This window comes from Polyodon spathula, chromosome 10, assembly GCF_017654505.1.
Source record: "Polyodon spathula isolate WHYD16114869_AA chromosome 10, ASM1765450v1, whole genome shotgun sequence".
In the NCBI taxonomy this organism is placed as follows: Eukaryota; Metazoa; Chordata; class Actinopteri; order Acipenseriformes; family Polyodontidae; genus Polyodon; species Polyodon spathula.
In genome coordinates, this window is record NC_054543.1 from 31,700,687 (window position 1) to 31,727,000 (window position 26,314).

The 26,314-nt window shown below is 39.0% G+C and overlaps 2 protein-coding genes across 3 annotated transcripts; one reads left to right on the top strand and one right to left on the bottom strand.

Annotated features, from left to right (window-relative positions):
• Positions 1 to 3,246: 3,246 nt before the first annotated feature.
• On the bottom strand, positions 3,247 to 11,687 carry LOC121321514 (ribosome biogenesis protein wdr12). The gene is made up of 13 exons (XM_041260498.1): positions 11,500 to 11,687; positions 11,127 to 11,221; positions 10,469 to 10,563; positions 9,392 to 9,498; positions 9,068 to 9,183; positions 7,680 to 7,834; positions 7,514 to 7,559; positions 7,163 to 7,248; positions 6,755 to 6,895; positions 6,377 to 6,482; positions 5,489 to 5,621; positions 4,259 to 4,331; positions 3,247 to 3,446 (listed from the first exon to the last, which is right to left on the bottom strand). The coding sequence occupies exons 1-13, from the start codon at positions 11,538 to 11,540 to the stop codon at positions 3,369 to 3,371; spliced, it is 1,272 nt and encodes a 423-aa protein (XP_041116432.1). The 5' UTR covers positions 11,541 to 11,687; the 3' UTR covers positions 3,247 to 3,368.
• Positions 11,688 to 12,149: 462 nt separating this feature from the next.
• Positions 12,150 to 24,693, top strand: LOC121321490 (calcium-responsive transcription factor-like). Of its 2 annotated transcripts, XM_041260463.1 has the most exons (15): positions 12,158 to 12,214; positions 15,180 to 15,301; positions 15,913 to 16,110; positions 16,688 to 16,808; positions 16,903 to 17,032; positions 17,542 to 17,623; positions 17,987 to 18,176; positions 18,477 to 18,597; positions 19,554 to 19,697; positions 20,305 to 20,553; positions 21,919 to 22,081; positions 22,340 to 22,415; positions 22,628 to 22,755; positions 23,256 to 23,625; positions 24,401 to 24,693. In XM_041260463.1, the coding sequence occupies exons 2-15, from the start codon at positions 15,191 to 15,193 to the stop codon at positions 24,487 to 24,489; spliced, it is 2,172 nt and encodes a 723-aa protein (XP_041116397.1). In that variant the 5' UTR covers positions 12,158 to 12,214; positions 15,180 to 15,190; the 3' UTR covers positions 24,490 to 24,693. The 2 variants fall into 2 exon arrangements, with proteins under 2 accessions (XP_041116398.1, XP_041116397.1); XM_041260464.1 differs by lacking the exon at positions 15,180 to 15,301 and having other exon boundaries at positions 12,150 to 12,214.
• The last annotated feature ends 1,621 nt before the right edge of the window (positions 24,694 to 26,314 follow it).

A 26,314-nucleotide genomic window follows, 5' to 3' on the forward strand; every position in this document is an offset into this window, starting at 1 on the left:
GGACAGGTAACCATGACCCTTCCAATCTATTCCACTGCAGGACTTTGTTCCAACCAGACCCTTAATGATTGAATTGACCTTCAACAGGATCCATTAAACAACTAAGGGTCTGTTGGAACAAAGTCCTGGAGTGGAATAGATTGGTAGAACCAAAGTTACCTGTCCCTGATTTTAGGGATCTCTTCCCCCCCTAAAAAATAACATATACATTTAATGACACATCTTTCAACTCACTTAAACTCAAGAAAGTAACATTTATTGGGGAAAAAAAACTAACAGGGGACCCTCAGGTCTGAGGAAGATATATCTTAGGTAGATAAATAAGCACAGGCAGGTACCCAGGAAACAGGTACTTAACCAAATGATTAACTTGCTATTAAACATCAGTCCAGGAGCAGTTGCCTACTACTGATCTAGAACAGTTTCATGAATATCAAACTTTTTAATTCATAAAAATGTCTTTAAATAACTCATGAATTTAAGCTTTGTGAGTGTTGTCCTACATGTAGTTAAAAAAAAAAAAAAAAAAAAAAAAAAAATCATAAAAGGTTTTGGAACCTACTGAATTTGGCACTACCCCTTATATGGCAGTGCCACTGAAATGTTACTCTCTATATATATATATATATATATATATATATATATATATATATATATATATATATATATATAAAATCATCTTCAGCATCTTCAGCCTTTTTAAATCCACTGCTGGATGAAGGCCTCCCTAAGATTCTTCCACAAAAGCCTGTCTGTAGTGTCCCTCATCCATGTTGCTCCGGTGTGTTTCCTAATTTCATTTTGCCATCTGCCTAGGGGTCTTCTTGGTAGCTTTGTATCTCTTGGCATCCAGTCTAGTATCTCCTTGGTCCAGTGATGGTCTGTTCCTCTTGCTACTCGTCTGGCCCACTGTCATTTCAGTTTCAGTTTTTTCACTCTTATAATAACATTGCATACTTTTGTTTGTGCTCTTATCCTTTCCTTCCGTTTCGTGTCTCTTCTTGTTATTCCCAGCATGTATCTTTCCATACTCCATTGAGTCATGTTTGCATTGAGGGTCCAGGTTTTCTATCCGTAGGTTAGCACTGGCAGCACTGGTCGAAGACGTTCCTCTTGAGGCATAAGGGTAGCTTCCCTTTCAGAACCATGCTTAATCTTCCAAAGGCACTCCTGCCATATTTAATAAACATCTAAATTGTTTTCTTTTAATAGATATACAGTATTGGTTCATGCAATCCTTTATTTCTTTTCACCTAAACATTCAATAAATGAGCCACGCACATATAACATACAGCTCATTTTCAACTGCAATTCTTCAAAAACATAACTGAATTGTGGAACAGGGTCAATTAACAAGAAATTAAGCTCTAGATACAATACCTGCATTCATAGAAAAGTTCCACAAAGACATTTTTTAATTTTTTTTTTTACTCTCTCTCTCTCTCTCTCTCTCTCTCTCTCTCTCTCTCTCTCTCTCTCTCTCTCTCTCTCTCTCTCTCTCTCTCTCTCTCTCTCTCTCTCTCTCTCCTCTCTCTCTCTCTCTCTCTCTCTCTCTCTCTCTCTCTCTCTCTCTCTCTCTCTCTCTCTCTCTCTCTCTCTCTCTCTCTCTCTCTCTCTCTCTCTCTCTCTCTCTCCATAGTATTAACCTAGCAAATAATTTAGAAATGCAATATGAAAACTGTCAATAGACATAGAGAGAGATAACACAAGAAGCAGCATGTCTGGGTAAGAGTCAAAGCAGAGCAGCACTATAAAAGCCACAAAATGAATACTCACACAACTATATACACAGTTTATATAACAAGTAGAGATCTAAAATGGTAAAACAATGAACCTTTACCAACACACTACTATATAAATAATGCATATACAGGCATACAAATAACATTGATGTAACTATTACACCATAGTTAACACAAAGGTTACATTACAAAAAATACTATTTAATACTTATGTAATTGTAGCTACAAAACAGTTCCATACATTTTACCCGACATGCAAATCCATTCATGTTATAGGTCTCAAATGTGCAGTTTTAAAAAGAAACACATGTTTTAACATATCTTTTTATTTTAAGAATGATACCTGGTACTTCTCTACGTTAAAGAAATCTGTTTGCAAGTAATGCTTTTAGACCTTCTTGTACTCCCAGGGTCTTTTCATCTGCAGGAAGAAATTGCTTCTTTCCTGTCAATAACCAATCAGCTGCTTTCCCCTATTGATTGGCATGTTTTGACCCAGAATACACTGCTGAGGTGAAATTACTCAGGAAGTGCAAGTGCAAACAGATAACTTGTGAATAAGGCTTAGAAACTGTACTTCCTTTAACCAAAAGTACTGCCAGATGTCAGCTTAAAAATGAAAATACACTAAACATCTTGCAAAATCTTAAGGGACTTGTAAAAATTGTCTACTAATGAGACATTTGCATAATCAACACAAGCTTTTACTCAACATGTAGAAATAAAAAAATCTCTTATTTACCAGACCGGACTCACGTTAATGTGAAAATAACAACAACCATTTTCCACACATCATTACTGATGCGATCACTAAAAGCCTAATTCTAAAAAAACAAAAAAAAAAACCCAAACAAACATGTATTTCAGTTAGCTTTGCAAAGATGTATTTAAAAAAAATGGTGAGAACTTGTCTGAAAGTGGTACAGGGATTGAAATTAGACTCATATTGCATAGCAGTTTCACCCATTCTAGGTTTTACTACAAATCTGATTAGCATCAGCATAGAGGAATAAGATCAGGTGGATCTTATTAAACTCAGTGAAACCAGGAATGGATCAAACTGCTATACAACGGGTCTTTTTTACATCCCTGTGGTAAAAGTGCCCATTTTGATGATTTTGACCACGCCTTAACTGTTGGTGATGACCTAGAAATACAGTACTATAACTATCATTTGAAATAATGTTTTAAAGACTTTCCAACAATAAAACAATAATTAATTGATGTAGGAGGTTGAATAACCATTGGTCCACTCGGAAGCAGGTACAGTACATAAAAAAATTAAAAAATAAATCAGAAATGTGTTAGTCAAATCACATGGGTCTTGAAATCCAATCTCATTTTGTTTGGAAGGGTCTTATATATGATTATATATAATATATATATATATATATATATAGTATATATATATATATATATATATATATATATATATATATATATATAGATATATATATATATATATATATATATATTGATATATATATATTTTTTTTTTTTTTATGGGGGTAAATACTTCAGGCTTCATTAAAAATTAATGTGTTCTAGAATCTTCAGTTCCTACTGGATAAAATCCACAGCTGGAAATGTAGAAGACATGGGCCTCCCAGCAACCTCCTGACTGCTTTACGCGCCCTCGTCAGAAGTGGGAGCAGAGTATTTGTAGGTGTACAATTTGTTGTCTGCTCCTCCGCTTAGCAACAACTAAAAACCAGAAAAGAAAAGGCTTGTTAGAAATTTCATAATCCATTTCACACCATCTACCATCGAGCAAATGTGCTGGACTAGTTTGTAAAGAGTTGAATAGAAAAATGAAAGTGAAAAAATATTAGAAATCCACATGCAAGATTTTAATATGGTCTTCTACACATATTACCAGTCTAAACCGCTATATATGTGCACTTATCTTCAGTTGTGGGGCACTTATTCTCAAACATGGATGCAATGGCTTATACTGTATATGAAACCAAATTAAAACAGTGTATACCCAAGGATGAGGCCATTCTCATATTTCCCAACAATTTACCGTGGTGGACCGATATTAAGGATAGCACTCACACATGGGAGGTAAGGTATTGATCAGAGTATAAGGGAGTATTTAAGAAACGTTTAAGTCAGCCATTAGACTAGTAACTGGTCTTGTGCAGACAAAGACTCAAGGGCAATCTGAAGCTGCTCTAGTCATTAGGAGATATATGCAGTGCAAACTAAGGATCTCCAGAAAACGATTGCAACACACTTTCAACTAGCTAAAACTCCTGATAAAACACTGTGTCCTTACCATGGCCATAACTAGCTATGAGGACACTAAGGTCATGTCCTTTCTTGTTTTTTTGCATCACCAATGTTGATGTTCATGTAGAAATTCTTAATTTTCTCTGTTGGTCTGCCGTGTGACAGATTTGGAGGTTGAATAGTAAATACCTAGCAGTCGTATAAATACTGCTAGCTATGGCTTGAAAAGCGAAGTGTGACCTCGGTGAAATGTCAGCTCTGGTTATGGCCCTGGTCCTTACCCCTCTCTCTGTCCAGTCCACACAGAGGACTTTGTCTTCGTGAGCTGCCAGGTCGTACAGAGGAGCCTTGGAACTGAAACAGTAAGAAAACTCTTAACAAATCGCAGCAAACAAAGGGGTCAGCGCTGTGGTAGATCACCCTGGAACAGCATCTTATAACAAATACCTACTCATAGTACATATCGCACACAATGGATTCCCCAAAAGTTATTTAACACTTTAAATATTGCAGACCTAAGAAGAGGTCTTGGAAATATAACTCAGGACAGCAGACCAGTTAACCAAGCCCAGTCTTGGCTATGCCCCTATGTACATTTTCTATTCCATAGAAGACACTGAAACTAATCATTTGTTTAGCAGAATTGACTTTTTGCTTTGCAGTTGTCCTTTCATTACATAAAGACTAGAACTGAGAATGAGTATTGGTAATTGCTATAACTTTCATTCAACCCATTTCATTGCTGTTGGTTTGGGGTTGCATTTTGATTCCTCCTCCTGCTACATTTCCTTTTATTAGCCAGCCATAATAAAGTAAGGAGTGTTGCCACCAGTAAGTGGTTACAATAGCCTGGCAGGTCCTTCAGTGTGCTTCTGCCTAAGCAACATGGAGTTAGAGTTCACCCATAACTATAAAACAAAATGGTCACGCTTTATTTTAAGGGCCGCTGCTTGTTGTTTTGTTTATTAACTGTTAACAAACAACTAACAAAACATCTTAATGTACATTATTTATTTTCTGTTAACTGTTAGTAAATAATATATAATAGGCCAGCTAAAACTGCAAACACCAGAGCCCTATGGATGATCAATCAAACACCAGAGCCCTATGGATGATCAATACCCAGTCGATCATATGATTGAAATCGGTTCAAATTGTTACTGTAGTAATGTTTAGCAAATTAAATCAGGTTTTTATTAACCCTAACCCTCTGCCAAAAATTAACAATGTTGCAGGACCAGCAAAACAGTGGTAAATCAAGAAATACCTAAAGAAGCTTTGTAAAATTCAATGCCGGATTTCTTTCTCAATGTCTTCACTTTGTCACTGAATTTTGCAAAATTTGTCCTGGAATTTCAATATGCCGTTGAACTCTGCTACTGTAGGTACAATGAGCTGATTCTCAGTCTGCTTCAAAGACGTTTCTATCACTGCATTTTATTTTATGTTACTTTAATGCAAGTGGCTGCTGTCCCAGGATTTGCACTTGAAGAAGAGCGGGTGCTACAAACCTTCTTGTATCCCACAGCTTAACAATGTTGTCCAAAGATCCTGATACAAGCTGATGTTCGTGTGCTGGTGACCATTTCACTGCTGTAACCCAGCCATTGTGGGAGGTGAGAGAGAGCAGGACCAGGGAGCCATCTAAAGAAACATACAATTAAAGATTAGCAAGATCAAAATGGTTTTTGAAAAAAAAAAAAAAAAAAAAAATCATATACACGTTCATAACTTTTAGATCGGAAAAAGTCCCTCAGTGATGGCAATATACTGTATTACTTTCAATTAAATTGAGGGAGGCGTATACTGAAGTTTATTTCTGAGGATGCAATTTGATCTGGACGGCGAAGAAGTCGTGGGGTACAGTACTGGGTACCTATTCTTTTTTGTTTGGGTTCCATAAACTTTACAGTAAAATATGCTCGAGTTTCCTTTAAATACAGAATTTTGTTTCTATTTGTAATGCTTTGTCATACTGTGATTTGTATGCATTTCTTTATTAAGTACTGTATTTGAGCTGGGTTAGGGGAAAAAATGTACATGTTTCATTACTGAGAGTGGCGTCTACAACAAAGTAATATGGTATATTAATTAAGACTTATGTCCTTTCACAAAATTCACAGATTATGATGTTCAATGACTTCTGTTAAGAATGTCCTAACCATATATGCAAAAACTCTAAAGTGTGGCATACATATGTATATACAGACGGCAGCACTGTATTAAATGCAAAGTCCCAATATGTGGTTTGTTAATTTTACTGGTCAGTATCTTTATCGAATTTTAAGTGCAATAATTAAATGAGACAACATTGTCCTGCAGTATGGTGTTGCCTTGTACTGCTGGACACAGTGTAAGAATGCAAAGCTGGTAGCAATGAGGGGGAAGAAAGAAAAAACCTCTTGTGCGTGGATCCCAGAGCCGGATGTGCCTGTCTGTGCTGCCTGAAGCCAGCCTCTTGCAAAGTGGAGAGAATGAGATGCAGTTGAACACCTTGTTTCCTGTCTGGAACAGAAAGTAAACACAAGTGTTACAGTAACAGGATTTTGATGGAAAACAGAAATCAAAATGTATGGAATGAAAACTCAACTAGGTAGGTACCCTTCCAGATCTCAGATCTCAGTTTGGATTTTATTATTGTAATTAAATAAGTTTATGATGGCGCCAGTGTTTTTTTTTTTTTTTTTTTTTTTAGCATCTCTATCCAGTGCCAAATTCTTACACACAAAATTTGTTGTTCAAGTAAAGCAAGCTAAGAGAGGATTTCTGTAACTCACCAATGTGGCTTTAAGCCCTCCAGTCTCTGCGTCCCACAGTTTGATGGTGTGATCCCATGATGCACTGCATACTTCTTCAGTGTCAGACCAAAGTACAGAGGAAATGGCTTCGCTGTGGCCAGACAAGGTCATCAGGGGTGTCTGGCAAGGTTATAAAAGAAGAACACTGTCTATTTACATGTGCGCCAAAACCTACCAGATAACTAAATAGAGCTCAGTTTACTTTAATAATTTTGGTCTGTCGGATCTGAATTGAGCTATTTCAGGGTTTTTAAATGAGACAAACCACACGATCAAAAAAAAAATATCAGGTGGACCTTATAATGCTCTTAGTAAAACCCTTAACCCCTAATATTTCAAAATGCTATGCACTGCCATTCTGGCAGTTAAAGTACTCTACATCCTTACCCTAGTTAACCCCATTTGTTTAATTTTCTGTTTCTTCCTTGGTCTGGCTGCTGCGTCTTCAATGTCATCCTCTTTATCTGTTGGAACTAAGGCGATAGGAGAATGGAGACCAGCAATGAGAAATGACACCTTTATTTTACAGTATACAAGATCTTTTCACCCACCACCCTTGTCCTACAGTCAACTGTGACAACACTTGTTACAGGAAATTAATTAATTAGTCCCATCCCCCCCTTCCTAGTAAATAAAATAAAACCCCAGAAGCTGCAAATTACACTTAATGTGCCATGCTGACTTAAAATGTAAACTGATTTGGGACCGACAGACTTAATAAACAGATTTAAAAAATACCTGCAGACCAAACCTTCAGCATTTTGTCCCAGGATCCACTGCAAAACTAAGGAAAAGAAAATCTTCAGTATTAGGATTTTTAAACATAATAAATATATATATATATATATATATTATATATATATATATATATATATATATATATACATACACATAGAAAACCTACTTTGGTTCTGGTGTTGTCGACGGCGATGGAATCCACGCTTCCTCCATGCCCTCGGCAGCAGTGCAGAGCCTTCATCTTGTTCCTCTCGGAATTCCATTCCCACAGGATAGCGGTCTGATCCATGGAGGCGCTGAGGAGCAGGGAAGTGAAGCCGTCTGGTAGAGATAGGGGGAGGGGTCAGAAAGACTGCTATCACGCATTACGAAACTGATCCACCTGTTTTACTTGACGAACACACCTTAAAAGTTACTATGGTAATTGTATATAACTGTGGCAAGCCACGCTGTGTAATGACGTCAGAGGCAGAAGAGATACAGCACTGCGAGGTGATACGGTGAAAGGAAGGGAAATACACAGCAGACTGGAGTAATAAATGTGCTGCTTGCGCTTTTATTATTGTAAATAATAAATGAATAAAACAAAAGGTTTGAACACAAAACACAAACACTGATACAAAATGTCACTTTGGCCAAAACAGACAGACACTAACAAACTAACAATTGCTATTGTGCTGGAGGGCCGTTACTTTTGAATTCGTCCAACCCAAAAGTAACGGCCCTCCAGCACAATAGCAATTGTTCTCTCTCTCTCTCTCTCTCTCTCTCTCTCTCTCTCTCTCTCTCTCTCTCTCTCTCTCTCTCTCTCTCTCTCTCTCTCTCTCTGAGTGAGTGAGTGAGTGAAACATTCACCCTTTCATGCAGCTGTACCAAGATTGGATTGCTAATGAATCATTCAATTGGAATCTTGGTACATCTGCAGATGAACTACTTTGTGCACTTCCAGTGCTTACATACAAACACCCCTTTTAATCTGCATGTGAAGTGATTGTGCCATCCTCGTGTCTAAATACAAATATATTGTGTATAACTTGTGCTACATAACAACACATTATATCCTATGCACCAACACATACACACCAACATTAATACTCCACACACAAAATAACAACACACACACAGGGGTGGGGCACACTGCCACAATAACATAATATGGCTATGAAGTCAAATGAATGGGAAATAGGAAATAAATGCACACCTTGACATTGCATGCTACCTTGCCTGAATTACTTTAAAACCCACTATCTTCATTATTTTATAGACTGTTGAGAGGAATTTTTTTACAACAGAAAATATACCAGCACCAAAGTGACTGCTTAAGGAAATGTAATGACAGATACGATACACCGTGAACAAGTGGGGTCTTCTTGAACAAATAGTAAATTCCACTCAGGATGTTCAAACACCAGTTAATGGGATTTAATGCATTTTTGGCAGCCATATGCACTTGTTTGCGTTGCAGAAGCACATACAGGCTTTTGCATGTATTTTGCAAACGCCTGCATTTTGCTGCTTATAAAAGAAAAAAATCAATAAAACAACGAATCTCGCCTCGTTTAATCCAAGCCACATCTTTCACAACCTCAGTGTGCCCAGCGATAGTCATGATAGCCTTTCCCTCTGATGACCAGATTCGGGCAGTTTTATCATAGGAGCCAGTCAAAATCCTGGAAAAAAATGGACACATTTAAAAATTTCTACTGCTGTGAGTTTGAAGGAAAGAGGAGTTCCAAACTGCTGTACTAAACACAAAAATAACAGAAGGGAGGGGTGATTAGATTGCTAATGGATTTTAAATACTTTGTTAGTATTCCTTTAAATGGGCAAACTGATTACTAACAGTAAACTGGGGCCAATTATATAAAGACTACTTACCATTCTCCATCAGCCTCTACAGCACTGACCCAGTCATCGTGCATCATGCACTGCTCGGGCTGAGGGGCTGTGTACTTCTCCACATACTCGATCTCAACCACGTCTTCCTGCAACAGCAAAGCACAGAACAAGGTAGCCCTCCTAGTAACACAGTATCCAACACTTCATTAGGTCGGTTATCACATACAGTATTCAATAGCAAACCTCTCATTTGAAATTAGTGAAATTCTTCAGTGAAAAATTCAGATACATACACTAAAGCAATAACAGTGGATAAAATAGGCTGTGAACTGTGCATTATATGCAGAGTCACTTACAAAAGGACGCTGATTTAACATCTCATCTGCAGGATGGAGCACAAGGAGGTTAAGTGATTTGCTCAGGATCACACAGTGAGTCAGTCAGTGGTAGAGATGGGATTTGAACCAGTGACCTTCTGGTTACAAGCTCTGGACTTTAACCACTGGACCACACTGTCTTGTAAAATCTGAGATGGACTCAAGGTTTTTTTACCTGTATATACTTGATGTGTCCTCTAGTTAACATGCATTTTGATCTTTCTTTTTTTTTCTTACATTCTGCATTTTAGTTTTTTCAAAAGTTGTGCGCTCCGAGTCTGACTTCAACTGAATCGGTCATTCAATGACAGGTTGCTGTGCTAACCTCAATACTGTCAAAGGGATCTGTGCATTGGTTTATTACTACAGGATAAAAGAATTCTGAATCCTAATAAAAGTATAAAAGTGAATGAGATTCCAGCAGTTCTATAAAAGAAGTTTACAACCCTTGGGGTGCATTCTGGTTGTCAGCTATTTCAACTGCCCACCACACCACACAATTAACTGCACAACAAGTCTCTTAGATGAAGATCCAGGTGAACTCCATCCAAGACGGCAAGCCCATTGACTTCTATGCAAAACCTAAATTCAACCAATTAGCTTTCACTGGGAGGGAACTTTTGATTAATCTGCCATGTAATGATTTTTAACATCTGGTTGTTAACTGTGGTGTTTTTGTCTGGAAAGACTCCATGACGCCATGCAAAGATCACATCCTAATCTGTGTAAAGGAACATACCGTTGACATGCTCTCAGTCTCCATGTGTTTAGCCAGAGCTGTGCGCAGGAACTGACCCTTGATGAGAAAGTCAAACTCCACATGTTGGTGGACCTCTGAAGCAAAAAATAATAGTTGTTATGAAGATGTGCTCCCTCTATCTCATGTAAGTTTAACCTTATGTTAAGCTCCAAGTGTTTCACCATTAATGATCATTGTATCTAATTGTGAATCTTTTTTCACATCATACAATGTAGCACTGCGTTTATTTTGATCTTTAAATCTTGATGCGCATGGTGGCCTGGTTTAATATATTGTTTCACCACGATTTTAATTAAAAGTTATACAAGTATTTTATACTTTCTCGTTATTTAGTATTAATAAAAATACTGTTTGGATAACAAAAAGACAATCCTAGTTTGTATTTCTTTTGAGCTTAAATATAATTCCTACTACTGAAAGTTTTATCAGGAGCATAACTAGTGTCCCTACAGCGCTGGCAAATGTCCAGACAAGTGGAGTGCATTGGAGGTTTAACTATGAAAAAAAGACTTGTAAACTGTCACAAACTATAATGTATATTTCAGTGTAAAAACTGATTAGAATTACATTACATACTGACCTGTGCACATTCACTGGGTCAGCACAAAGAAACAGCTCTACAGGAGTAAAATCTTACCATTTTTAGCTTCCAGGAGTTTGTTAATGACGTTGCTGAGATCAACAATTTCAGAGGAGGCTGGGATTGAGAAGGGGACATCATCTATTGTATACCTTAAAAGAAAACGTAATACAAAAATAAAAATAAACTTTGCATAATTGAATCGCTGTGATCATAGTACAGTCCTACCTGTTTGCTGGACTGTATACGTTTGTCACAGTTCAATTTGCACTGTAAAATATGCCTGAATTTACATTTTGCAATATACGTACTAATATGGAGATGATGCTAAAACAAAATACATCTTAAATCACAACATTAATTTTACAAAGCAGGACAGCAAAGGTTACCATTTAAAAAAAAAAAAAAAACACTGTCGTTACACACTTACTTTTTATTCTCTGTGAAGAACCTAGCTTGTACCTGCGACATTTCCGCTACGTGGATGAAAACCTCTTGTTTAAAATTGACTCTTATTTAACTATACCTATTTATGGTACAAAATAACACTGCTCACAGCAGAAGTGAGTGATGCCATGTGGTTCCCTGACCAGCATGCGTTGCAAGCGAATATGCATCAAGCACAGAGCTATCGATTGATGGCGGTTGATTAGTACATTCTGGTCTTAAAGGGGTAATATACATTTTTAGGACTTGGTTGGGTTAGGGTTAAACTGAGCTTAACCATGTTTCTTGTCACGTTTTCTGTAAAAATAGCACTGCATGGTCTTAGCCCCCCTTTTTTTAAGTGTAAAGACAACTTGACAGGTGACGTACCTGAGCAACGGTAAGAAAGTGCAACTAAAGTCTGACAGAGAGGTCTGTAACTTTTTGGTGCAATTTCTGACCTTTAGTATTATGCAGGTCGTCTAATATCTCATCCACGACTTAACTATTTATGCCGATAGTGAGGTATGATTATTTCTCTGCTTCAAACGAAAGGGGCATCATGACTGCTGTAGTAGGTTTTTTTTTTTTTAACTTTCCGGGTCGAATTACGGTGGCTTGCGAGTGCCAGTGTTGTTTACTTTGCCAGCGGTACGGTACTACGCGAACTACGCTTTGTCTCCATGGTGGTAACAAGTGAAGTCCGGGGTGAAGACGAGGTTGAGTAGACTCGTTTTGAATTTTCTGTCCTTCCTAGGTTTAATTCCATTCTGAACTCCAGATATGAAGCAGTTTAAAGAGGCAGGGCAGGCACAACGTGGTTTGAATAATAATAATTAAAAAAAAAAACAGCTGTTGTTTTTTGGGGGGAATTCGTTTTAAATTAAGTGTTTAAGAATGTCTTTATTCCTGCATCATCCAATATGGCGTTCTTGTAAAAGTGTGGTGTATTAAATGCAAATAAAGGAAGGCGTTTCATTAGCTTTGAATCCACGATTGAGTTATTATGTAGACCTTGTAATAATCTGCCCCTCAAATAGAATGTTGTATAGAAATTGTATTTTATAGATTTTTTTTTTTAAATTCCCTTTTATGTGATGCTTTTGTTTCCTTTATTTAGTATGATACAAAAAGAAAATCTGCAGAATACAATTAAAGACAGTAATTAAGGTGATAGTTTAGAGTTATTTAGTTTGCACCGGTATGTTGCTACAATATTTCAGGGGTTAGTATTTGACTCATTATTAATTACTATTATTAATTGTAGGTCATACGGATATTTTTAACAACCGATATAGACACAGTGATAATCCTCGTGGTTTCAGATTCAATTAGACTACAGTGCATAATTAGCACGTGCGCTTATGAGGGTTCTCATTTTATACAGATTTTGTGTAAGTAGGCCTAAGTCGCTGACTAGATCCACTGCATAGATAATTACTTTTCCTAAAGGCTCCATTGCTTTACCAAACTATTACTGGTTACACTGTGTAACAATTTTTTTTTTTTTTTTTTGTTCCTGGGTAGTAAGTGTTATTTCCTAATTGCTTATGCCTCAAAAGTATAAAAAATGGCTATTATTCCCCACAAACTTTGCTTTTGTGACCAGGACAGTGATATTTTGAAATTTACCTATTTTCCAGAACATTCCAGATAGATTCAGTGCTGAGTAAACTTGGAGTAACTTCTAGAACTTTCCAGTAATATAAATAGTAGTATAAATACAGGGGCCTTAAGCCCACCAGTTCAGTTTAGTTCCAGCTGCCTAAGTGGATACATATCTGCATTTTTCTGAGATGGCATCAAGAGGCTGCAATGGTGGCATTCCTGATGGGTCTCCAAGGCGGTTTTACCAAGTTTCCCTGCTATCTTTGCCTTTGGGACAGCAGAGACACCAAGCCGCACTACCACAGGTGGAACTGGCCACAGCGGACCGAGTTCTCTGTGGGGAGGAACAACGTCAAATGGGAGCCACTGGTGGACCCCCGGAAGGTGCTGATGCCACCACTGCACATCAAATTGGGCCTTATGAAACAATTTGTCAGAGCTCTAGATAAGGAGTCGGCAACCTTCAAGTACCTTCAAGACTTCTTCCCTAAGCTAGTTTGAGGCAAAGGTCAAAGCCGGTGTCTTCGTCGGACCACAGATAAAGAAGATCCTGGAGTGCAATGAATTCCCCAAGAAGCTCACTAGTAAGGAGAAAGCGGCTTGGAACAGCTTTGTCGCAGTGGTTTGGGGCTTTCTGGACAATCACAAGGCCGAAAACTATGTGGAGCTGGTTGACACTCTGGTGAAGAACTACGGCACAAGGGGCTGTAGGATGTCCCTCAAAGTCCATATCCTTGATGCTCATCTTGATAAATTCAAGGAGAACATGGGAGCGTACTCGGAGGAGCAAGGCGAGCGCTTCCACCAGGATATACTGGACTTTGAACGCCGCTACCAAGGACAGTATAACGAGAACATGATGGGCGACTACATTTGGGGGCTGATTCGTGAAAGTGATTTACAGTATAATCGTAAATCTCAAAAAACTGCTCACTTCTAAATCTTTTGTAGTCATGATTCACATGTTGTTTTTTTCTGACTTTATGTGAACGAAAAGACACAAATTCGCCCGTTTTCTCATTGGAAATAGGTAAATTTCAAAATATCACTGTCCTGGTCACAAAAGCAAAGTTTGTGGGGAATAATAGCCATTTTCTATACTTTTGAGGCATAAGCAATTAGGAAATAACACTTACTACCCAGGAACAAAAATTGTGTTACATAGTGTTATTAATGTAACCAATAGCTGTTTCATTTCATACTACAGGGAGACACTGCTACCTAGAACAGTGTAACAGTTAAATGTGCGTGTCATTTATTACAGGTTAACGTAATAAAACACTGAAGAAGCTTAAAAATACAAATACATGGTAAAGTGAATTAAAAGGATTGAGGATGCTCAGGGCAGGTTACATACACACACACACACACACACACACCCACACACACACACACACACACACACACACACACACACACACCCTATTGTGTTAGTGGAGGCCCTGTGTACTTCTAAGTAGTCAGAACTGTCTCCACATTCACAAGATATAAAACCAAAGTACTGAACCGTATTGTTATTGTTGTACTGGCTCTACACTTCAGGTGTGTAGTAAAGGGTGGAGACCAGCAAGAGGTTTCATTATTAAAATACACAGGGGGGTTCCCAGGGGCCATGCATTGATAGAGAACGTGTCTAAAACGTCAAGGTTCAAAATGTTGCTGAGCTGTGACACTAAAAATATGACTGATTTTAAAGTGAATTGGTGTGTAAAGGCATTCTATTGTTACCTGTATTTATAATTGGATATTTTAAAGCACAATGAGATGTTTTAATGACTTGCATTATAGAGCACCTAACAGATACTGGTTAGGCTTTGAGATTTTTTTTCTGCAAGGCCCCTATTAAATATCCAGTAAATTGACTATTTGACAATTTATGTTTGGTTGTGTGAAGCATATTTAATGGCAAGCCATGTGCAATTTGCAGAAAGCATAATTCCACAAAGCATACAAATCTTCATAAATGTTCTTATTTGCACTCTTAAAGCAGTCAACAATATTTGCTTGCCAGGTGTGTGTGCGTGTGTGCGCGTGCGTGCGTGCCCAGTGCTCAAACATCATGCTTACCTTTGCCAGGTTCATGGGACATGGAAGAGAATGCAAGTGAGCATGAAATCTGTATGGAGAGAGCAAATGAATTACTGGGGGCAGAGCCCAAGATTGCAGAGGAACCCGAGAGTGCACCGCAGGTTTGCCAGGTGTGCAGTCAGTCTGGACAAAGACCTGTGATGTGTGGGACACACTTTTATGTAAATGCTTGCCATGACTAGTGATCTTGTTCTTCAGATTGATTCACTGAGATAGATAGTAAAAGCTGCATCTCTCTGGTTCAAGTTACATTTTGATAGAAGGATGAGAATTGGCACTTTTTTGGTTGGCAGGTGCTTCCACAGTCAATGCTGCACATATTATTTCACAAGGAATAGACTCCAAAGTGACTACTCTGTGACTTCTGAAGAACAGGCTTGGTGCAGATTTCTAATGCTAAACATCCCATACAAAGCTAATCATTGTCTTGTGGCAGTAGAACTTATTTTATATTGATTTTGGGTGAAAAGGACGTGGCTTTTGGAATAGCTCATCCTTCAGTGTTAGTAAAAAGCCCATTTGGATGGACAGCATTACAGATATGTTCTATTATTTGAGTGTAAACATGAGTAAGTTACTATTTCAACTTGAGTAGAGATGGGTTATTATACAGATGTAAATGCTCTAAAAAAAAAAAAAAAAAAAAAAAAGTTACCCTGTCCGTGGCACTCAGTTCTACAAAAAAGCTGTTTTTTTTTACATTCCCTGTGTTTTCAAGCAGCTGCCTGTTATCAATGCCAGCCAGCGCATCCTGGAACACCAAGACTCCTCTGCAGTCCTGCCGATCACACTGCAAATAACAGACAATCCCCCAGCGTGTGAGAATGTGCCTGAGCAAGCATCCCATAGCCAGCCCAGCGCCAGCAGCCAGTTCCACATCTTCGATCAGAATGGACAGCCTGTCCAATACGAGCGCATGGTTAGTAGCACAGCAAATCTGGGGGCCATTTCACAGAAGCATTTTTACCAAATTTTATGAGAGTTTTGTAAGAGCAAGTGTACCCAGGGGTACATGCGAGGTTGAAGGTCAGGATGGGATGGTCATGTAGAGTGGATAGAACACACCCCCTATAAAAGTTTGCACAGTATTACTGCAGTTTTCCCTTGTTTTTCCCATGGTTATACTTTGCATTTATCATAGTTTACTCTGGTTTGTCATGCTTATTAATATGCTGTACTATACCTCACTCGTCTTTATTTTGCCAAACTTTCACTATGCTGTATTACACATTGCTAGGGTTTTACTGTGGGAATCTTTTACAAAGAACACACTTTGTAGATGTGCACATTGTATGTTTGTGTACATTGTCTATGTAGGAACTTTAAATCAATTCATTATCATTTTTAAAAAGTTTTTTAACATTTTTTTTTTTAAATATATAATGGTGTGAACCAATGTTCTGTATTGCTGTATTGTATTACTTTCATTTTTATAATTATATTATTTTTCTCTGAATTGTTTTTTAATGTGCGTCTGTTTGTTTCTCTGGCTAAAGGTGATTGTCACTGGCCAATCAGAGAATGGGCAGGTCTTCCATGTGATTCCATCCAGGCAGTTAGGATCAGCGCAGGTGTTGCTGCCTCAGGGACAGCTCCTGGAAGTGACGGCCACACAGAGTAAAATCTTATGTTAAGAGTGCAGCAGTGCGATTCTGATAATGTATAACAGATATTATATAGTCGCTAAAGAGTACCTTTTTCATTTCATCAGATTCCTGTGAAGAAAAGACGTCGGTTGGTGAATTGCAAACAGTTTCCTTGAATGCAATAGCAGATAGCACAAGTGGCTATGTGGCGCTCTCCCAGCCTTCCCTTACCCTGCCGAAAAACACAGCACCCAGGTGGGAGTCTGTTTTGTATGTCTTTTACTAACAAAGTCAGCACTTATGTTACAGTTGCGTCTCCGTACATACGGTTGTGTTGAACTCTGCTATCCTGCCCCAGAATTGCATATAGTGCTTCCCCTTTATTAGGCATTCCTTTATAACAAGGAACCAGTTCCAACATGTTCATGGCTTCTATTTGCCCCATAATGCCATTCCATGTTTTAACAATCTTATAAAGCTTAAAAAACTAACATATGCGGTAATTTAACAGATCGTACGTGCACCTTAATTAGTTTCGTGCTGGTTTGCTTACGTTACAGTTCAGTTAGTCCTGTTTTCCCCAAAAGCAGAAGTGTAAATGCTTTGCAGATACGGCCCACAGTATCCTGTCTGTTCCAGGTATGATGGAGGCCCCAAGCCAGCGTATCCCACAATGAGCTCCTGTACTTACGGTAACAGGTGACAAACAAAAGGTTCAAAGAGGCCGTGCTTCCCTTTTCATTTTGCTTTGATTTCTTCCACAGTGCCGATAACTGCTTCGTGGTGCCTCCCAAGCCTCTCCCCCCCAACACACCCGCCTGGGCCCGGAGACTCAGGAGCTGTGAGGTCAGTTTCATGCGCTGTGATAAGCCCTCATCACACCCTTTCAGACAACCAGAAAGCATGATTCACATGCATTCCCATTAACTGAGAAAAAGACAGGATGCACACACTGCATCAAAGCAATATGTCCTGCTGTTCATTTAAATAAACATGTACATTTGACAGTGTCATTTACTGTAGAAGGTCATATTCTTCTTTGTACTTTGGATAACATAACCACTTTGCTGTCTCTTCATGGCCCAGATGAATAGACCATACAATACTGGCTGTTAATTTGTGCTTTCTGTTGCCCTACTCTCCATTTTGCATTCTGTTTGTTTATCCATAATCCCCAAATGTTTTGTTTTTCTTTATGCTGGAATTCAGAAAATCGGTGACTCATACCGCGGTTACTGTATGAATGAAGTTGAGCTGGAGGGGGTGCTGACGCTGCACAAGCAGCAGACTCAGAGTGTGTGGGGGACCCGGCAGTCTCCCAGCCTGGCCAAACCGGCCACCAGGCTCATGTGGAAGTCTCAGTACGTTCCCTACGACGGGATACCCTTTGTGAATGCAGGCAAGTCTACATAGGATTCAAGATACGGAGGGTATATTCTGGGTCTGAATTGACCTGTCAGATTTTAAACGACAAGTGGGGCCTGATTACTAATGAATGGCAGAGCTACAGTTAAATAAGGTTTATTATTGGAGGAAAGTCTGATGGATGATAAGACCCAATATGTAGTATGTTTTCATATGATTTATCAATCCTTCAGTACTTTTTTGAAAGCCCACATTCTGGTTTATGGAGTTTAATTGCTGATGTTGTGCTGTTCATGTTAAATCTGTCCATATTCTGTGATTGTTTCCGACACAGGCAGCAGAGCTATAGTGATGGAGTGTCAGTTTGGACCAAGACGGAAAGGACTACAGCCTAAGAAGACTGTAGAGAGTGAGAGCAACCCAAACCAGCAATACAAAGCAACCTGTCCAGCAAGGTGAGGGTCATGCATTAACATAGAGAGAAAGGAGAAAGTCATATTGAGTAGCACCCATTCCTTTTTATCAGTACACAAGACAACCTTTGGTGCAACTGCATCTTACAAAGACAGATTTTAGCTTTAAAAAAAAAAAAGTAGCAATATCAATATTTTAAAATTGTTTCTGCAAGCAAAGGGACCGAGTTCATTTGCATGTGAGCTAAAGTTCCTTGTTTTTCCGGACATTTTTTTCAGGACCTTGCAGTTTGCAAGTGCATACGGCTTGTTATATGGTGTGTGAACCGGGTGTTTACAATATCCTGCAAGGCAAATTGAAAGGTGGCAGCTGTTGATGTATTGCTCTGGTTATTAATATACATGTTTTAGATTCTTACATATTGCTGTGGAAGAAAGCACTGGGGGAGCACTTCACTAATTTAAGGAATACATGTGTTGAATGCCTACAGTAGGAGGATGCAAATTAACACAAAGTAATTTGAAACTTCACTATTTTTGTCCAGTTGGCAAGGTTTTGGCGTCTGACCAAATTTTCAGCTTCTCGCACTGTCCATGTAGTTTAGGATTGTCAGATTTCCACAATAAAAAACTGGGAGTTTTTTTTTTTTTTTTTTTTAATTTACTGATGCCGTAGCAACACTGAAACCAAAAATAACAGTATAAAACAATAATAATTAAAAAATTAAACATCGAGTGAATTTATTGCAGATGACCAGAACCTCTTGAGGTGGACTCTGTACGGTTCGTTTCCCAAGCAGACTTTGTTGTTCACACTTCACACCAAATGTACCGAACCGTACCAAGAGCAGACCAAACTCTCTAAACGGACCTAGTGTGAACACAGCCTTAGAAGCCATTTCAAAAGAGGGGATCATTTATTTATATGGAAATGAGTATTTTTTGTTTCTCTGCCATTAAGCTGTTTTTGTTGTTTTAATATTAATCTCTCCCCCCAGGATTTACATCAAGAAGGTAAAGAAGTTCCCTGAACACAGAGTGCCGACAGACCCCAAAATCGACAAGAAAATTGTCAGACAAGAACAAGAGAAAGCTTTTTTGAATCTCAGGAAGAGCCTCTGGGAGGCAGGAGGAGTGTTGAGGTACGTTTCCGATGTTCAGTCACTCATGTACTATACTGTATCCAGCGTTTAGGAAACCTTCTACCGTCCTGTACAGATTACAAACAGAGAATGGGTTTTTGCTTGTTCATTTTGATGAAAGAATTGCCCTTTTTATTACAACACAGTAGTACATTCAAAATGACTGTTTTCTTCCTGGTATGCAATAACTTCCAGAACTGTAGACAGGATTCAGTCTATTGGTCAGTCTCAGGGGTGGAAATTGTTTTGAAATTTGGTGCTAAACTGTTTTTAAAGCTTAGCACCAGAAAGCCTACTGCTTCTAAATGATCAACTCCTACCCTAATCAAGCCTCCCCTCCCGCCAACTTCCCACATGGCTGAAACCTTCTCTCTTGTGTATGTGGATGAGTGTAGGTGGGTCATGTGAGTAGTCCAGACATGTGCCCCTGGTCTGTCTTCAATCAGACTATGTGACCTAGAGCACAGGGATTTATTAGATACCAGGAAGCATAGGTTTAACAGTTTTCAAATCTAAGAACTAGAAGGGGAAAGTAAGAAGTTAAGAAAGTGGATTTAAACCCCCTGGCTATCTCTCTTAAATGTTATCACCTCTATTATATTGACAGGTATTATGTTCAGCTGCCCACTCAAAAAGCCCACCAGTACCATGATTTGGAGACTGCGTACTTCCCTCCGCCCACGACTCAGCTCCCCCTGTCTGCGCCTGAGGAAGAGGAGCTGGAAGAGGAGGAGGAGGTGCCGGGAGAGGACACTAGCTGCGTTCCCTCACGCCTGCACCCACGAGTGGCTGAGAAGATCTGTGAGCTGGTCTCTCAGGGATACGACCAGGTCTACATGGTCAGGAAACAGCTCAGGTCTTTTTAATTTACAAGCTCTTTTTCGTTTTAGGTTAAGTGAACACCAGAAGTCAACTAAATAAACCTTTGAGCTAATGTCTTACTTTTTTATGTAGTTCTAACGCAGAATTAATGGTTTGGGATTTATGGGTTTGGTTGTATTGCATGAGTTTATTCATGAATCTGCACAGTATGTTTAAAAAGCATGCTGCTAGATGAGGATAAAACCAAAGCATTGAAGTCCTGCAGTGCATCCTCTTACTGTACTCAGCCAAACATTTCAGCATTTTGGCGCCTTCTTGTGTCCACACAAGTTAGTTTGTAAGAAAACTACTATTACTGCTAAACTACTAATACTGGACCTTGCCTTCCCTGTGAAATGTACAGAAAACAAGTGATTTTATTTATTTATTTAATTTGTAATTATTTATTTAAAAAAAAAATGTAGTCATTGCCAATTATTTTTTTTTATTTTCTCCCAATTTGAAATGGCCAATTATTTTTAGGCTCAGCTCACCACTACCACCCCTGCGCTGACTCAGGAGCAGCGAAGACGAACACACGCTGTCCTCCAAAGCGTGTGCCGTCAGCCGACCACTTCTTTACACACTGCGGATTCACCATGCAGCCACCCAGGAGCTACAGCGTAGGAGAGGACACAGCATCTCCCTTGCAGCTACAGGCAAGCCCCAGGCGCCTGTCCAGACTTACAGGGGTTGCTGGTGCGCAGTGTCCCTGAACGACCACGCGCTGCTGGACTCTGGGGAGGGGGCCCGGCTGGGGCACCCGGGCGGTCGGCCGGTGGCGGGCGGTCGGGCGGTCGGGCACCTGTGAGTCTGCGCCAGCCCGCCAGCCCGCCGGTGACACTCAGACAATTGAGCGGCACCTCCTGGGAACTCTAGTCCACGGTTGGCTGTGGAATAGCCCAGACTTGAACAGGCGACATCCAGGTTATAGGGCGCATCCTGCACTCACGCAGAGCGCTTTTACTGGATGCGCCACTCGAGAGCCCGAAACAAGTGATTTTAAACCATTATATTATTTTAATTTTCTAGCAGGGAAAATAAAACCTTTTTTATTTATGCAAATCACAGTACTTCCACAAATCTCTTTGAATGTCCAAGGCAAGGTCCAGTAAGTTAAATTGAAGTCTTTGGTGTGGACCTGGACCTCAAGTTCAGGTCCTGACCTGTAGTTTCACCAGTTTTTAAGGACACCAAAAATGTGATGGCTGGTGACTCTGCTCAGATTAATACATGCAACCAGAGCAGCTCATACATCACTCATCTATGTTTAAGGTCAGCAGAATGCTTATTGTCTGTCTAGTGTGTTCTGAGCAAGATAACAGAATGCTAATTTTTTGTTTTGCATTCCGGTTTTCAGGAAATTCGTAGAGCAAAAGATGTTCAAAGCAGACGAGGTTCCTGAAAGACACAACCTGTGCTACTTTCCAACAGTGAATGACATTAAGAATCATATCCACGAGGCACAGAAGGCTCTTCACCAGGAAAATCCTGATTACAATCCAGAGGCAGTTGATACAAGGGTATGCGGTGCTAAGCTTGGCTGACATACCAAAATAATGTAAAGTAGACCCCTGATGTTGATGCTATACAGCAGGTATAGTTTGGAGATGTAAGATAAAAGCTGATTTTCACACCTGTTAGGGGTGGATACCACGTTGTGTAGTACAGCTCTCCCTATATAATTGGTATTTGCATTCAGTTAGATCCTAAGGTCTAGAGAGGATATGGAAGTTAAAAAACGTCAAATGTTAAAGTGGTTTCGCTTGGCTTTTCTTTAGCTTCAGTGGACTACAGACAGTGGAAACCCATTAACAGAGACAGTGACATTGACACTTGCTCCAACAACAATGGAAGGTAATATCCTAGATTCCAAGCAACACTAGCCGAAAAGTTTGTCTATTTAAAAAATTCCAAGTTTTAAAATGTAGTGCACAAACTGCAGTGTGTTACAAAATAATACGTACACAAATAGAGAGGTAGACATTTCCTTGACTGTAAGTAGTTGTTCAAACCCAGTCTGTGAATAAATGGCTCATTGGATGATTTGGATGTTGGTGTCCTTACAGAAGCCCCGGTGGATTTGATGATCTCAAAGGCAGGGAATCTGGAAGTCAGTGACACTCTGTCTCCTGAGGCAGTTCAGCTTCTCAGCTCCTTCTCCTCCCTACAGCCCAAGATATTTGCACAGTTACAGGTGAGCACTCGTCTACATGCTTTTGTGTAAATCTTTCCTTTCAAAGTCACTCCTGCTCACAATGAGCAAATCTGACAGACTTTGATTTCAGGCTTATGGTAAGCAGGTGCTTCCTGCACATATTTCTTAAGGGATTTGCTTATGAATTTTTCTGTATCCCTCTAGAACAATTTAAAGACATTTGAGACTATCAAGTCAGTCCCAAAGTGGACCAAATTCTGGGGAGATGTTTCCTCCATTTGCGGTTGATGATACAGACCTAGAAAAATCGCTTAACCATGCTTCATTGGCTTTTTGTTGGTCCACTTGACTTGGACTGACTCTATGACAGTTTTAAGATGTTTCACATTTTTGGCTCACCCTGTTTCGATTCTGTGTGCTATTGCAACCATATGTCAATGAAAATATGGAATGTGTATTTTCATATGTTTCTATAACATTTTAGGTTTTGTGTACAAGACCAATGCTATATTATGATATTTGTTTGTTTCCTGGTGAAGGGATTCCATCTGCAGCCCACATTCAATCTCCATGATGGGTTGCCTGCACTGATGGCAGTGAATGCCCAGCCCCTCCCAGCAGTCAGCCAGGCTACAGAGATCCTGGACTCAGGAAGCCTCTCCACCTCCCACCCTCTGCTCGTGAGTCCCACGCAGTTCCTGCAGCCTAGCGCCTCCCTTTCAGAGAATGTGATGGCGCCGCCCACCCTGGTCAATGTGTCCATCCCTGACCCCAGCCTCCTGGGCATGGGCCAGCTGGTGGCAGTGTCTGCTGTAGGGGAGAGCTCCATGGAGGGGGGTGTGCACCAGATCCTCCTGGAAGATGGGCAGACCATTCCAGTGCACATTGTGGATGACCCGGCCAGTATTGGTAAGCTCTCTGAAGTAAAGCTTTAATGCACGTTTCTATCTGCTGCGGGAAACCATCCAACTTATTTCAAACTGCATTGATATTCCTTTTTCGGCCTGCAGCAATGAATGGAACTCTATCCTAGTGGCAGACGAAAACAGTGCTTTAGAAACTCAAGTAGACACACAGCAGTGTTTGTTATAGAGCTGAGTAACACTAACACACTTAAGACACTGATGAAGGCATAAGCAGAAAAGAAACAACATTCTGCTTGACTTGGTTTCTTTAAAGTTTTCCATTATACTTTGAAGCTTAGGTCTCTTCCCCAAAGATTGTACAATAAACTCCAGCTCTATATAAAAACCAACTCACAATTAAGGCCGTCTATCAGTCTCACACAACTCTGAGGATCTTCCTAGTCTATTTGGACCATGTCCCCCTGTGGTGGTCATGATCTAGGAATTCCACTGTTGTACTAAAGTTTTAAAACTTAATTTGCACTTATTCATTTATTTTTTAAATGAATGAATGAATGAATGAATTAGTTAGTTCAGAAACAATGAATGGTATCCATCATGAAGGAGCATGACTACCAAAGTGTAATGCAGAATTGTAGACACTCCTTTAAATGTACGTACACTTTTAAATACTGTATGTTGTACTGGGTGATTCATAAATAACACACCATATCTGTCATATATTTTTCCTGTTATGGGTTCTTTATGAATCACAATGTGTATAAAGTAAATTAATATGAATTCATCACATTTTGATTTATTTCTATGTGGTACTTTAGCTCAGACCAACTCAGTCTGCTCGAGCCTGGTAAAAGTGGAAGCTGATGACAGGAGCATTTCAGAAGGTGGCAATGCAAGTGGGCACTGACCAGACAGACCAGAACCCTGCCTTATACCAGTGTGACTGTCACCATTAGAATGTCAGCTAAGCTCATATAAACCTCTGCAACTCAAGAGACTTGAAGCCTTGAATTCACGTTTCTTTTTAGAACTTTCTGTACAGTTTAATGGAGCACCAGGACCGATGAACAAGACCGGCACTTTTGAAGGCGCAAGTGGTACAATTTCAGTTCAGCTAACGTTCTCCAGGTCATTATCAACATATATAATATATATATTATATAATATATCTATATATATATTATATAATATATAAATTTGCATTTGTTAAAATGTGCTTAAATGGCAAATCTCATTAGCATTAGTATTGATTACATGAATATGTTGTGAACTCATAACTACTGTATTATTTAGTTTTATTTGACATACTTATAAACCTTGGTTACAAGTATTCAGCGGCACGTTTTATTTTGCAGCACACTTCACAAAGGTGCTGCTCATGGTGGAGGGAAAGTACAATGGACTCCCTATGTTATTGACCAGAATTATCAGATTGAATTTTCCATATTAAATGGTGATCTGCTGACTGTCTCTACATTGAAAATGTCTGGTCTGGTCTTTCTTGTCAGTTGGTTTGAAAGGAGGGTGTTTACTCTTCTTTACATTGCTGGGGATAGTTTTGCCTCTCCTAATGGAATATAGTAAAACAACTTAAAATATTGACATTTATTTATTTTGTACATTTAATAAGTTATTAGGTTAAACTACTGCTGACAACTTAAATACATAGGTTATACCCCACCAATAAACAATTAATTATCATATTGCTATTTATCAATTTTTCTACCTGCTATATAGGCACTTCATCTTTTTATAGAAACACCCACCAGTTGAACCATCTCAGATTATTTTTATCTGAAAATCGGTTTGAACTGGATGTAGTTTTCTCAGCTCCCACGTTTGTGAAAAGATTTAAGTTGCTTTGAGTTCTCTTAAAGAACGGTGTATTATGTGAAACTAGTGTTTAAACATGTAGATTGTATATATATATTTTTTAATGCTTTTAATCAAAACCAGGTTTTATTTAAAGTATTTTCAGCTGCAAGCAGTGTTTTATTTTCATGCACTAGAAATACCTATGCAAAATAAACACATGAAAGCAGATGGAAAATGTTAACTGTATGTACTGATTTAGCATTCCCCTTGTTATGCAGCTTGTTCAACATCTATTTTCTACATGGCAAGTAAATTTAGGGAAATTATTTATATTCCAAATGACAGCACGCACACAGCACAACTTCTGGATTTTATTCCAACTGAGCTCTCAATTACTTAACTAAACAGCTTAATTAGGCCTTTTGTATTGTTTTCAGCTCTTACCAACAGCTGGGAGATTTCAGCTCAACTATCCTTGAAATCTGCGACTTTTTAGGAGCGGAGAACAATTAAAAAGGCATAACCATGCTAATCAGTTTAATTAAGGGTTTAGTGAAGTAATTGAGAGTTCAGTTGGAATGAAAACCAAAAGACACGGGTCTCTGAGGACTGGGGCTGAGAAGCACAGATGTAGAACACACAAAAAAAATTAAATTAAAATGTTTATCAAAGGTGATTTTCTTGACTGCTAGCTCCTTATTCTACACACATGGCATGTATATTACCTTTGGATTAGACCCAGATATTATGGTTCTTTCTTCTCAGAAATTAGAAAGAAGTTACACACACCAATAAAGTAGCGAGGTGCCGGTTTACAAGGCAGTGCCAAAACTAAATATAAAAGAAAGAAAATAAACCGCAGTTTAAAATAAAATCATTTTGTTTTATTAACCAATGTTTCAGTACAATAACCTTTA